The 14,698-nt window shown below is 38.2% G+C and overlaps 1 protein-coding gene across 1 annotated transcript; it reads right to left on the bottom strand.

The window, feature by feature from the left end:
• Positions 1–5,110: 5,110 nt before the first annotated feature.
• LOC109255633 (olfactory receptor 11H12-like) lies at positions 5,111–13,821 on the bottom strand. The gene is given in 5 exon segments (XM_019430460.2): positions 5,111–5,343; positions 5,346–5,390; positions 5,393–5,564; positions 5,567–5,639; positions 12,818–13,821. Coding segments are annotated over 5 exon segments (1,500 nt in total). The 5' UTR covers positions 13,795–13,821.
• Positions 13,822–14,698: the final 877 nt, after the last annotated feature.

Below are 14,698 nucleotides of genomic sequence, written 5' to 3'. Positions count from 1 at the left end.
TAGCCCCTTGATATAAAAACTATGTGAGATAAAGCCAGATTTTTCTCTCCCTAGCTATGAAATCTCTTCTGCAACCTGGATTTTTCTACCCAATTTCTTACTTACCATCTCCATTTGATATCTAATGTAACATGCCTATGACTAAACTGTTTTTTGATTATTCTCCCCTCAGACTAGCCAATCCTTCTTTCTCTGCCATATCACTACATGGCACCTCCATTCACTCAGTTGCCCGGGCCATACACTTTGGCCACATCACTTCTATCCCTCTCACTAGTCTACATCCAAAACCATCAGCAAATACTCTAGGCCTCATATTCAAAGCATTCAGAATGTGCACAATTTTTATCATTCTTATCAGCTTTCACCCTGGTGCACCCTACCACGGAATTCTCATTTTGACTACTTACAAAAACCTCTTAAATTGCTTGTTTCCATTTTTATATGCCAAGACTGTTAGCCACATAATAGCTAGATGACAGTTTTTTAAAAACCTGATCATGTCAACTACTTGCTCTCAATCTTTTAAACACAGTTAACATACCTCCCAATTCCTTTCCATGGCTAAGAAGACCAGTAAGGCCTTCCTCCATGTCCTAATTTCCTACCACTTTTCCTCCTATTAGCCCCACTCCAGCCATACTGATACTTGATTATGCTATGTGTGGCCCATATCAAGGCCTGGAACGTCCCTATCTCAGTCCTTCTCTCTGCTCTGCCAATATTCACATGTCTTAATTTGTTACTCGATTCCAGATTTCTGGTAAAAATCAGGAGGAGGACATTACTTAGCTCACCAACATATTCCCAGAAACTAGGACACTATCTGGTATGAGTGTTTATTAAACATTTGTTGTCTTAATCAATGAACACGCCTAATAGTAACCAATTGGGGAAATAATTATCTATAGCCAGAGGAAAAAAGTTAAATGCAAACACTAGAAAACTCCAGTTGGCTAAAAACAAAATCAAGACAACAAAGATTTAGTTTGTTATGAGGATGCACCATCAGTCCAAGTAAACAGGAGGACATCCATGACAGGAGCCATCTTAAGACAACCCTATTTGAATCATCTTTCTTTAGGTCTCTCTCATCCACTCTGTTTTGTGTTGTGAGCTTTCTTATTGTTGCTAAGTAATAATCATGCTGTAAGGATGTGTGTATTGTGTGTGTATACTGTTTCTTGCTGTCTTCTCTCTCAGTCTCTAATTGTCCCTATCTTTAAATGTTTTTATTAGATGGCCTTTACAACATTTCCCTCTCATTTTTAAATAGGTATGTGAATTGTTTTAAACTATTCCCTCTTAAAAGGAATGTGTTTATAATCTATAAATGACACCCCCCCACACCATTTCCTTTAATAGAAAAATGTCCTGGTGTGCCTGGGTGGCTCAGTCAGTTAAGCATCTGACTTCAGCTCAGGTCATGATCTCACCGTTCGGGAGTTTGAGCCCCACGTCAGGCTCTGTGCTAACAGCTCAGAACCTGGACCCTGCTACAGATTCTGTGTTTCCCTCTCTCTGTGCCCCTCCCCAGCTTGCACTCTGTCTTTCTCAAAAATAAACATTAAAAACAATTTTTTTAATAAAAAAAGAAAAATGTCCATCTCTTGCCCCATATTCAGGGTCAGGAAATCTGGTATATATAATCTGAATAAATAATAATGTATAGAATGAAGTTTTCATTTCACAATTTATTCTTGGCCCATGTGGTTCAGCTAACATCTCAAGTAAAATACTGTTATTTTTATTAACTATATTTACTGATATATTTATAAATAAAACACATGTGACCTACGATTTATTTAGACCAGTTCTGATGCTGGAGGCTATGTTATGTAGTTGAGAATGTAACCACTGTCTATTAGGAGGAAGCTATTTTAACTCACATTTTCATATGGAGAAAACACAAGACAGGGTTAGAGAAAAGTGAAAAAGACATTACAAAGAAATCTGAGCTATGCCTTACCTAAAGCTGTTATGCGAGGATTATAGAATCTGGTAGAGGGGAGATGTTCTCTCTCTCCTGGAGTCAGTTTCAGCCTCTTTGTTCTCTCATTTCAGTGGGAGAAAGTGTGCAGCCAAACTAATCACAGTGGTGCTTGCATCCACATTCCTTAGCAGGCTTCTGAAAGAGGGTGAGTGTTCGAAGGTAATATTATCAAGAATAGGGTCACCTGGGTTGCTTAGCCCATTAAGCATCTGACTCTTGATCTCAGCTCAGGTCATGATCTCACAGTTCGTGAGTTCGAGTCCCAAGTCAGGCTCTGAGCTGACAAGGTGGAGCCTGCTTGGGATTCTCTCTCTCCTTCTCTCGCTCTCTCTCAAGATAAAAGAATAAATATTTTTAAAAAGTTATCCAGAATAGCAATTATTTGAAGCCCATACAGTGACTGTATTGACCTTCTCAAGCTGGTTACATGAAGTTGGAAAGGGCACTGTGGTCTGTCCTGATTTGGGAATGAGTGATTACACCCCTGCTTCTAAAGGAGGGTATATAGCAAACCCATTCTGAGCCATGATTATTCCATTCTCCACGGTCCATCTTGGAGGTGTGGTGATCCAGAACACTGTGTGTGTGCACTCAGGCCTTACTTTCAGCTGCATTGTACTTTTGAATATATGTGCCAAGGTTTGCTTCTGACCCTTCTGGATTATCTGACTTTTCCCAGAGGACTCATCTAGGAATAACAATGATAAAGCTTTGGCTAGATCTCAGAAAGCATTTCTTTAACTGAGGTCTAAATTGATCCAACCTCTAGGGGAAAAGAGGCCTGAATCTAAGCTGAAGAATAAGTTGGCCTTAAGCTTTGGATCAGAGTGTTAAATATAATCAGAAGCATCTGTGTATATGTTTATAGTAATGCAGCTGTGTTTTCTCGCAAAAAGACACTGAATTTAAGGATGAAAATGTAGGAGCAAAGGGTTCTACTTTTTTTTTTTTTTTTCCTCAACGTTTTTTTTTATTTATTTTTGGGACAGAGAGAGACAGAGCATGAACGGGGGAGGGGCAGAGAGAGAGGGAGACACAGAATCGGAAACAGGCTCCAGGCTCCGAGCCATCAGCCCAGAGCCTGACGCGGGCTCGAACTCACGGACCGCGAGATCGTGATCTGGCTGAAGTCGGACGCTTAACCGACTGCGCCATCCAGGCGCCCCAGCAAAGGGTTCTACTTTTGAGGCAGTACCATATTGTTTTGATTACTAACACTTTGTAGTATACTAACACTTTGCAGGTCTCCTTGAAATCTGAAATTGTGATGCCTCTGGCTTTGTTCTTCTTTTTCAAGATTGCTTTGGCTAGGGAGCTTGTACTTTCATGCACTTTTTCTGGGAATCTGTTATATTTTTCCTTTAGAAAAAATTATTGGAAACAGATCATATGTGCACATTTTTAAGATGTTTGGCACACAATTTCGTATTTTGATTTGATGGTCTTTCCACTAAAGAAGTCCTCAGGTGGGGTTGAGGAAACATTTCAAGTGAAGTTTCACCATTGAGTTTATGTTGAGTTTATGAAGAGAGTCTCTTGGGGCACCTGGGTGGCTCTGTCGGTTAAGCATCCGACTTCGGCTCAGGTCATGATCTCACAGTCTGTGAGTTCAAGCCCCATGTCGGGCTCTGAGCTGAGCGCTCAGAGCCTGGAGCCTGCTTCCGATTCTGTGTCTCCCTCTTTCTCTGTCCCTCCCCCACTCATGCTCTGTCTCTCTCCTTCTCTCAAAAATAAATAAACGTAAAAAAAAAAATAAAAAAAATATGAAGAGAGTCAAAATTTAGTTCATGCAAGATATAAAGACAGTAGAGAAAGTTGAACTGGAGGATGAAGCAGAGGAAAAAGCACTAAAGCAAAAAATGAAGTCTTGATAGTTTTGTGTTCAGAATATAGTGATGGAGGTAGGAAGTTCCATTGACCCTTACTGCTTTCTTATTCCTCTCCTATGGTAAGGCCTCCAGTTCCCCATTATTAAGTGAGCAGTAACCATATGTCTCCCTTGTAGGTCTCAGAGAAGATAGAAAAAGGCAGGAGACCAGTCGGGTGCTCTGGCAGAGAGAGATGTCAGCAAACCACAGTGAAAGGCCTGTGTGGACAACCACAGTGATTGTCCTCCTGACAGGGTCTGGCTTATTCAGTAACTCAGGCCTTTGGGCAAAGGAGGATTTGGTATTAAAAGATACTTTACCTTTTAAAAACCCTTGAGAGCTTTTCTGTCTTCCACTTGAGTTTGCCCTGTGGATAACATGCCTGGGAGATCACATAAAGCTGGCTCTGGAAGCACTGAAGCTCCCTTTCCTTGAGCACCAGACTTGTGTATGCTTCAGAGTTCAGAAGAGGCTGGAGAAAGGCCAGGGGATTCGTTGTCAAGATGACTTGACCTTGCAAAACTGTCAACCTCATTGTGAATGTTACTCAACATACTTGATACTGAGTCCGTCTATTTCTATGGCTATTCCTTTGCATTTATTTATTTATTTATTTATTTATAAATGAAAGGTAGCTGTTTTATTGCTGAGAGAAAAATGTAAGCAAGAAAGTCTACAATTCTTTTTACTCATGCACTGCTTTTGTAGTAAAGTTCCAGATATCAACTTTAAAGGTACTTACTTATAAGGGTAAATTCTTCTTAACATATGACCATTTGCTGTGCGGTGGACATTTTTTCATAGAAATAATACACAGAAGTGGAATATATTCTTATAGAGTACAAGAAGCTTAAAGCATGGTATTAACAGAAAATGATACTGTATTTTACTGTAAAATATTATAAAAGTGATACAATTTTTTGGCTCATAAATGTTTAACTACTTGATTTGGACAAGGGAATGAAAAAAGCAGCAAGACAGTCCTGGCCTTAAGATTTCTCTGTATTCTGGGCACCTAGGTGGCTCAGTTGGTTAAGCGTCCAACTTCAGCTCAGGTCATGATCTCGTGGTTCATGTGGGGCTCTGTGCTGACAGCTCAAAACCTGGAGCCTGCTTCAGATTCTGTGTCTGTCTCTCTCTCTCTCTCTCTCTCTCTCTCTCTCTCTCTCTCTCTCTGCTCCTCCCTTGCTTGCACTTTGTCTCTCTCAAAAATATTTAAAAAAAAGATTTCTGTGTATTCATTTTTCTTTCACATTACTTTAATTAGCTGATACACATAAGTGACAACTGTAGAAGCCTGGATATCCATCAACACAAATGAAGGAATAATGTTTGTTTCCAAGGCATTATATGCCCCAGTGGCAGAACCTGAGTTATTGTAAAATTTATTTTCATGCTCAAATGCTTCAAATTTGTGTGTGTGTCTCAAGATATGAATATTCACATCAAACTCCCTCTGCAACAGGGCTAAAGTGGCCATATTCCCCATAGAGTAACATGATACCCATGGATCAAATTAATTTTGAACTGCCAACAGTCACAACTTTCTGTTCTGGATAATTCAGATTCTCATTGAAGTCTCCTCTCACAACATGAACATCACTGACCAGAGTCTTGAGATAGTCTTAACTCTCTTTGGGGCAAAGGTTTCCAGTACAGAGAATGTGTTGACTCTTTCCTGGGACCTGCAGTTTTTTTAAATGTAGCCAGCAAACTTGTTGGACTGGTATGGAATGTGTAGGTCTCCTAATACCAACACCAAATGAAGAGAGAATAGTCTTCATCTTTAGAAAGGGATTCTTTCAGATATGGATTGGAGTACTTGGTTAATGTGGGAAGCATCCTGTCACTGGGCTCAGCTTAGTCACCACAACTGCTGCTGCCTTCTTTCTTGGGCTCCTCTGCAACCCTCTTGCATTTTAGAAAAGCCCTTCCTTCCTTCCTTCTTTCCTTCCTTCCTTTCTGAAAAAGTTTTTTAGTGTTTATTCATTTTTGGGAGAGGGAGAGAGAGTGAGCATGAGCAGGGGAGGGGCAGAGAGAGAGGGAGAGAGAATCCAAAGCAGCTCTAGGCTCTGAGCTGTCAGCATGGAGCCTGATGTGGGGCTCAAACCCATGAACCCATGAGATGATGACCTGAGCCAAAGTTGGCCATTTAACCAACTGAGCCACCCAGGTACCCCAAGAAAAGCTGTTTCTTAAGCTCACACTACATTCCATCACTGTCAGTCCCTGACAGGATGACAGGATGTCCTGTTATTCTTGGTCTTCCCTCTCTATTCTAGTGTCTAGGAGATTTCAAAGTCTGTAATAGATCTCAGACCAAAGAGACACAATGTCACTGGGCAGAGATCCTAGGAATATAGACTAATTCTAGACTGTGGAGTGAACATTCTTTGTCCTTAGGAAATTAATTTTGATGGCATTATCTGAGTCATCACTCAGATTTTCCACAAATGACAGTTCCTCATTTGGCCAGTTAAATTGTGGCAAGCTTTAACCCAGATGTTTCCCCTTAATCTCTGCCTAGCCCCTGTCTAGCTTGAGGCCTCTCTGGCTTCCCCTGGAGAAGGCCAGGATCTCTATGTAGGGAGAGTCTCCATTTTTTGCTTTCTTCCTTATCACTTTCTACTACTCATTCTTCTACTTTGTCCAGAAAACTTAAGTTGTAGTAGGGTAGCAGTTAATTTACCCTTAAGCAGAGGAAATGGAGCTCAGTGGAGACAGAGTTGAAATTTCTTAGGAAGGATTCTCCTGTAACAAAGATATAAAAGCCTTTCTTCTGTGATTCTTTTTCTATATTGGCCTCTTCACTCTCACACATAGGTGTGACACCTCTGTTAAGTTAAAGGTGGGAAGAGCCAGGGCAAAGGGAAGAGTGCTTTGTTAACTTCTCCCAAATATGCATTTTTTTCCTAATTTCCCTCTTACCAACACTTTCTACTTCATGATTTCCTCTTTTCTAGTCTGATTTGGGGATTTCAGTTCTCACTGCATTTGCATTATATCCTTCTGACATTTGAAAGAAAAAGACCCTTCTTCATTTTCCAGGAGAATTTTCTTTCTTCCTTGCAATAAGAGCAACCCACTATGTCCGTCATTTCTATCTCTTTCCTCTCCATCTTCCCAGTAGTCTTAACATTAAGCTCCTTTGTAGCAGGAAATTGAAGAAGACCCCATAATATTATAAGAGAGAATTTGACCTATACACTGAGGAAGTTTTGAAATGAGAGCCAGGACTGAGTTTGGGTCATTTAGTATCCCAAAGATAGAAAGGTTTCCCACTCTCTGAGTCCTATCATGCTTACTTTGATTGAAACGCTCTTTAAATTTTTTTGCCTGTTTTTGGAGTAACAATTATATAAATTTTATTATAGAGATATTAAAATATTTTTTCATCTATCTTCCCAATAATTCATTTTTCTTAAGTACTACATGAGGTACTTTTGTTTGTTGAAGTTTGGGAAACAAGTTTATATTTAATTTTTCCATACACATTCATGAGTTTTGATTAAATTCTTAGGCAGTGTGGTGCCTCATGTTTTTTGTTGTTGTTTCTGTTCTTTTTTTTTAAATTTTTTTTTAACGTTTATTTATTTTTGAGACAGAGAGAGACAGAGCATGAACAGGGGAGGAGCAGAGAGAGAGGGAGACACAGAATCTGAAACAGGCTCCAGGCTCTGAGCTGTCAACACAGAGCCTGACACAGGGCTCGAACTCACAGACCATGAGATCATGACCTGAGCCGAAGTCAGATGCTTAACCGACGAGCCACCCAGGCGCCCCATGTTGTTTCTGTTCTTAACATTTTTGTTTTTCAAGACTTTTCTCTTGAATCAGTTTCTCTTGCTGTTCATTTGGATATGAATATTTGCTTGAATATCAACCTCCTAAAGTGGTATAATTGAGAAAAGGGTATATTTCTAAATTTCCATCACTGTAGTCATTTTCTCCTTTTTTGCTCAATCCATGCATGGCAGAGGTACATTAGCTTCATACTTACTACTTACTATCCATTTTTCTTATCTTTCTGCCTAATACAGTCTTCTATTCTGGTGGCAATGTGCTCAGCTTGAGAAATCAAATGGTGTAGTCTCCTTTATATAGGGGTCATTGAGTGGCACACTTCTGTTCAGAGTTATAAGTGGAGTAGAGATTGGCCTCCTTCTTGAAGTCTGCCACTTTAGCTCCTATCTTAAGACAATAAGGTGATTTGGGGGATGAAAATACTAAGAAGGATTTATCAAAAAGCCAGGAGAGGTTGAGTCCCTCAGGACATCTTGGAACTGCCTACCTCTGAACTGGCATAGACTATCTATCTCTAGAAGTATATATGTGAGGGAAAAAAACCCCAAATATTTACCTTGTATAAGTTGCTGTTACTTGGATTTCTGTTATACACAACTGAATCTAAGGCTAATATATTCAACCATTCTGGGTTCCTGGGTAGATCTTGAGTTTCCTTTTTGTTTTCATCACTCAAGTGGGTAAAATCTGGAATGATTGAATTACCTAATAAAAAGTAATTATTGCTTCCAACTTTTAAAAATGGAAATATAGTTGACTTACAATATTGTATTAGTTTTAGGTATACAACATAGTGATTTAAAAATTATATACATTATGCAATGCTCAGCATAATAAGTATAGTTACCATATGTCATGATACAGGTTATTACAGTATTATATTGACTGTATTCCAATTCTTTCATTCTGGATTATCTGCTTCTTTTTGAGATAGTTGAATGATCATTTAAAAAATGGCTCTATTTTTATTATGATGACTTAAAGTATATATTTTGACAGAGAAAGAAATGGCCTGTGTTCTTTAAAAGAGATGGACATTTGAAACAGGTTGTTTTAAAAAAACAGAAGTGCATAAAAGGCAAGTGTTGAAAGCATAATAATTCAAGCTCTCTTTTAATGAAAAGTTGTTCTTATACTAATAATAAGCAGGGGCTTATGTGAGAGATAGAAAAATGTAGAGGGGAAGTCCCCAGGGAAGATTTTCCTCTTTTTGAAGATTCACTTGATTGCATGGTATGTCTATTTCCTCCATTTTCTTTCTGTTCTGAGCATCTAGAACAAAAACTGCAAAGCCAGAGTTTGCTGCCAAGAATCTCTTTATGATTTACAGAAAGAACTGATTTTGAGTGAAATAGAAGCATGAGGAAGCCAAATTTACTTCTCTCCACAATGTGACCCCACATGGAAGTCTTTGAGTAGCTCTGGAAAGGCACCTGTTATAAGGCTTACCAAAGACAGTAGCATTATCCTTTCTTAATGCACAAAATAGAAACCTTAGGTTAAAATATCTAAAGGAGTTGCTCTAAGTTATATATCCCTTTATAAACATTGATTTTTTAAACTGCACATCCTTTGTAAATTAGATGAAGTATACATGCCTATCATGGAAAAATTAGGAAATAAACAGTAACATAAAAGAAAAAAAAAGAATCTAAACCACCCATAATACCATCACTCTATTTAAGTATGCTTATGTAATAATAGTGTTTCATGATCCGCCTTTTCATTCAGTAACATAATATTTTACCTATTGAATATTTATTACATAAGTCTTCATGTAATGTGTGTAGTTACTGTCTTAAAACAATTGAGGAGAAATTCCTATAAGCATATCTCCTACATGCATATCTCTTCTACAGTATTCATTTCCTAGATAAATCCAGCTTTTTGACCTGCATTGCCATGAAGTTCTGAAGGTAACTACACAGGACACAGCCAGGGTTTCCAGGAGAGGAGGTACGGCACAGCAGAATTCTTACTGATCTGGAAGTCAGCACAACTGCTTCCTTCACTTCCTTGTGTGACCTTGGACAACACACTTGCTTTCACTTGGTCTCATCTATGGAATGACTATGAGAATGTCTACCCTAATTCTGTCACAGAGTGTGTGAGGTTGAATTGAGAGAGTATGTCAAAGTATTTTGTAAATGATAAAGAGCTTTCCAAGTGAAAAGTATTAATATTAACTGAAATCAATCAATCATATATACTATGTATAAGATTCTGTTCTAATTAATCTCCTTTATTCATGACAGCCTTTCTGTGAGGGAAGTATTATCATTAGCTCTAGTCTATAGATTTAAAAAATCAAGAAAGAAAGGATAACTTGGGTAAGCTCACACAGTTAGCGATAGTACTTAAATTTGTAACCAATTTATTTTTCAGAGTGTTGGCCCTTCTCCTTGATAGTAGCAGGAAAGTGTGGGCCTTGTAGTTAGCCCACCTGGGATCCAAATACTATCTCTGACTATGTAAGTTTCTCCTTGTGCCTGTTTCATTATTGGAAAATCAGAGATACTATAACACCGACCTGACCTCTTTGGGTTGTTATGAGTAGAAAATAAAGACTTACTTGTAAAGGACTTGGAACAGGTGCCAGGCCCCAAACAAGTGACTCAAAATGTTAATTATTATTCTTGTCAATAAGGATAACCCTTTCCATAAGAGCAAACCCTGTGGTGGTGAATTTGCACATCTAAACTTGTTAAAGTAATAAATGCACTTTCTATTTTCCTATGATATTGTTTCCCCACGTGTCCATGCTCTTACTTTTCCTAAAATCTTGAACATACATAATTTTTGGTTTTATGAATAGCTTTTACTTTGTGAGGAAGTTAGTTACAGTTGAGGGATATTCAACATTTAGCTTACCAAGGGTTTAAAGGCAGTTAGTAAACATCACTACATTTGAAAGTAGAAACTAGACATGTTTTTTTTTTCATTTTTCACAAGAAAACTAACAATAGGTTTTTAACTATGATCTTGCTTTTTTTTTTAAATTTTTTAACGTTTATTTATTTTTGAGACAGAGAGAGAGAGAGAGAGCATGAACAGGGGAGGGTCAGAGAAAGAGGGAGACACAGAATCTGAAACAGGCTCCAGGCTCTGAGCAGTCAGCACAGAGCCCGACGCGGGGCTCGAACTCACGGACCGTGAGATCATGACCTGAGCCGAAGTCAGACGCTTAACCGACTGAGCCACCCAGGCGCCCCAATCTTGCTTTTTTTTTTTTTTAAATTTAAATGCTCAGAAAAGAAAGAACACTATCTTTATACTGCTCTCCCTAAAACCGTTTCTCTCTCCCTCTCTTTTTGGGATGCAGTTTGGCTTTGAGAAAATATTGTATAAAATGGTAGTGGTATATCAAATAATTTAATACTATGGAAAGGATTGTGAACCAATCATAGTATTTGGAATTGCAAGAAGGGATCATTGAAGAGTTAGTGGCTGCGTAAATGTATTAACTGAATAAACCCAAAGTGGAGATTTTTAATATTATGGTAGAAATATTTTCTGGCTTGACTACCTATTCTTCAGCTCTTTGATTTTCGGATCTCAGGAAACTGAAAAGTCACATATCCTGGGAAGGGGTATAAATTAGAAAACATCCTCAAAGGACTGGTTAAGTGAGAGATACATGGCAGGGTTCTGGTAAGTAAGATTGACTAAGGAGCTCAACAATTTCTCATATCAAAGGGAAAAATAATTGTTCTATCTAGAAAGTCTGTTTCAAAAATCACAAATCCATAATGTGCAAATCTTTCGAACTGAGTAATCCATTTCTTTACCAGGAAACTGTTCTAAGATAAAAACCCCAGAGGGAAAATTGATATATGCATATAGTAGTCTTACATCCTGGATTTTATGGGGGCAGTTTTTGGATTAGATGATGAGTCCAATCCAGTTCGAAAACATCATTATGGCAAATCTTTATGAAGATTTAATTGAGGTATTAATTTTTACACTAAAATAGTGGAAATACTGTAATGTATAGTGAAAGGATTGGTGGTAGATGGAAGGAAGATCTGAATCCCTGGATAATAATGAAGTGGTCATTATTGCATAATGGTGGCATTCATTTTTCTCCTAATCCCCCTTCTGGAAATTCCCTTTCTTGCACAAGTCAGCTTCAAGCTACTTGGAAGGACAATCCTCCTTCTAGGAAAATATTCATCTCACCACATAAAAAATTACAATCCATACTGTATTAGTATGAATGGAATGTTATAGTTCCTAAAAAACAATAATTATAAAAACTTGCTATAGTATAGGAATGAGTTTGATGTTATAGTAAGCAAAGCATATGTATAAATGAAAATACCTTACAGGGATTGAATTCTAGATGCTTTTCTTCTTTACTGATTTTCCTTAATGTTATTTTTACACTGTTTTAACAACAAATAACAATGAACTGTCACTTATTTTTTTAAACTTAGGTAATTTATTATAAAGTAGATCATTTCCCTCTCCAGTTTTAGTAGGAGATAACCTATCATCTAAAACCTAACTAATTGACTAAGCTTTTGGTAGCACTTTGTCTAGGTAAAAGTATTGGCAATCAGAATACTGTATTTTGGAGTATTTTGATTGATGTTGTTAGAATTAGAATTTGCTCCTTAAGGAGCTTAGAAAGAGGTAATGTGTAAGGAAAACAAATGACATATGTCTAAATGTCTTTAGGCTACCATAGCATTACTGTCCCATAGAAATTTTGGATAATTGCTTTTAACGGTTTATTTGCCAGGGGTGACCACATCACCAAAATAGTACAGTCAAATATGAAAAGAATGACAAACAGAAAAAAATACATTTCCTTCTTTTATTTACAATCAGACAACTAAACAAACAAAATGGCATAATTTTATTGATCCCAGAACTGTTAATCTAAATTATCAAATAGAACACAGATATTTTCATATGAACACTCCAGAAAACACCTAGATGTGTACATTCCTTAGGTCATATACACTCTAAATGGCAAAGTGGAACCCAGTACTTCCATGTATTTATATATAACCTGGCCACTTTATGATTATAAGTGGCCTCATAGATGCTTAATTTCATAAACTGATATAGTTAATATCACTAGACTTATATTTGAAGATTTGAATAACTGTATAATCCTGACTGCTTTTTGTGAGACTATACTGACCTGATAATGGAGGGATCATCAAGTGTATCTTGGATTATGTTGAGATGCCCCAGAACTTTCCTCAGGGCTGCCTTTATCTCCTTATTCCGGAGGCTGTAGATGAGGGGGTTGAAGAGTGGGGTTACCATAGCATAGAACAAAGTTGCAACTTTCTGTATACCAGCAGAATGTCTGAGTCTAGGGCTCACATACATGACCATCAAGGAGCCATAGAAGAGTGATACCACAGCCAAATGAGACCCACAGGTAGAGAAGGCCTTATGTCTCCCAGTGGCAGAAGGCATACGCAACACAGCTAATAAGACAAGCGTATAGGATCCAAGGATGAAGAGGAAGTTACCAAATATAACTAATGAGCTTAGAGTGTAGCAAAGCTGTTGGGTTGTTGGGGCAGAGGCACATGCCAATGCAAACAGTGGCCCTGGGTCACACACAACATGGTCAATAACGTTCGGACCACAGAAGGGCATCTGAGAGATGAATACAATGGGGATCACGAACCACAGAAATCCACAAACCCAGCAGATAATGACCAGTTTGGTACAGAAATGCCCAGTCATGATATTAGGGTAGTGCAAGGGACGGCAGATAGCAAGGTACCGATCAAAGGCCATGACGGCCAAGAGGAAACATTCAGATGTTCCCAAAGAGAAAAAGAAATAAAATTGGAGGAAACATCCAGCAAATGAGATGGTCTTTTTATCTGAGAGGAAGTTGACCAACATCTTGGGGACTGTAGAAGAGACATACCAGATCTCTAGAAAGGAGAAATTCCCCAGGAATCTGTACATGGGGATGTGGAGTCTCCATTCACACCACAGAGCACAGACAATGGCCCCGTTCCCTGTTACAGTCAAAGCATACATTGTAGTAAAGAGTGAAAATAGGAGGATCTGAATTTTCCACTCACAGGAAAAACCTAAGAGTATAAATTCTCTTACAGAAGCAAAGCTGGAATATGGCTCAGAGACATTCATTGAGTCACTAACCTGCAAGATCAAGAGACATATTGTTATCAGTTAGGACTGGTTTCAAATGTGCTCCTTTTTCAGGGTAAAGAGAAGACAATGAACATGGGGTCATCAGGAAGAGAATGTAGTCTACTTGTTCTTGGCTATATACTCTGAGTTTTGGGCATAGTAGGTAGCTGGCTGCACAGAAACAAACTTTTGCCTGCTTCTGAATCTCTCCCTCATTATGCCACCATGATAGAACTAGGCAAAATTAAACTCACTTTGTAAAGCTTGTTATTTTTGGGTGGGGAATGATCTATGATAGTTTCTGAGTAGCATATAACACAGAGTTAACACTTAGTTTCTTATCCTAAACCCATTTTATAGTGCAAGAGACTCAGTAAAGAAGGTTTTAATTTTACCATTAACATCTCAATTAAATATATTACTTAACATATCATTTAAATATGAAAAGAAATGGACATATTGTATAGCAATTTGGCAGTAAGTTTAAAGCCAATATCCCTGTATTTTGGTTGTTACTGCTGTTAACTTAAGCATCGTAAAAATGTAATTCTATAATTTTACTTACCAACACTGACTTTTAATATTGCAGTTCTTCAGTGTCTTCTGTAGGAAGCAGTGGCTTTAAGTTTTCACTTAATCTTTCACCTGTAAAAGTTTGCAAAGTAACAGCTAGGTATGGGACTTTTTTTGAAGTCTTTCTTTCCATAAAATTTGGGATTGATTTTTCTTATATGCTTGTTTAAATTAAAAATTTGTACCAGATGGGGTGCCTGGGTGGCTCAGTTGGTTAAGTGACTGACTGTGGCTCAGGTCATGATCTCGCAGTTTGTGAGTTCGAGCCCCGCGTCAGGCTCTGTGCTGACAGCTCAGAGCCTGTAGCCTGCTTCAGATTCTGTGTCTC

This window comes from Panthera pardus, unplaced genomic scaffold, assembly GCF_024362965.1.
Source record: "Panthera pardus isolate Hobbes unplaced genomic scaffold, ASM2436296v1 HiC_scaffold_24, whole genome shotgun sequence".
Taxonomy (NCBI): Eukaryota; Metazoa; Chordata; class Mammalia; order Carnivora; family Felidae; genus Panthera; species Panthera pardus.
The sequence above is the reverse complement of the archived record's forward strand: the minus strand, read 5'-3'. Positions and strand labels throughout refer to the sequence as shown.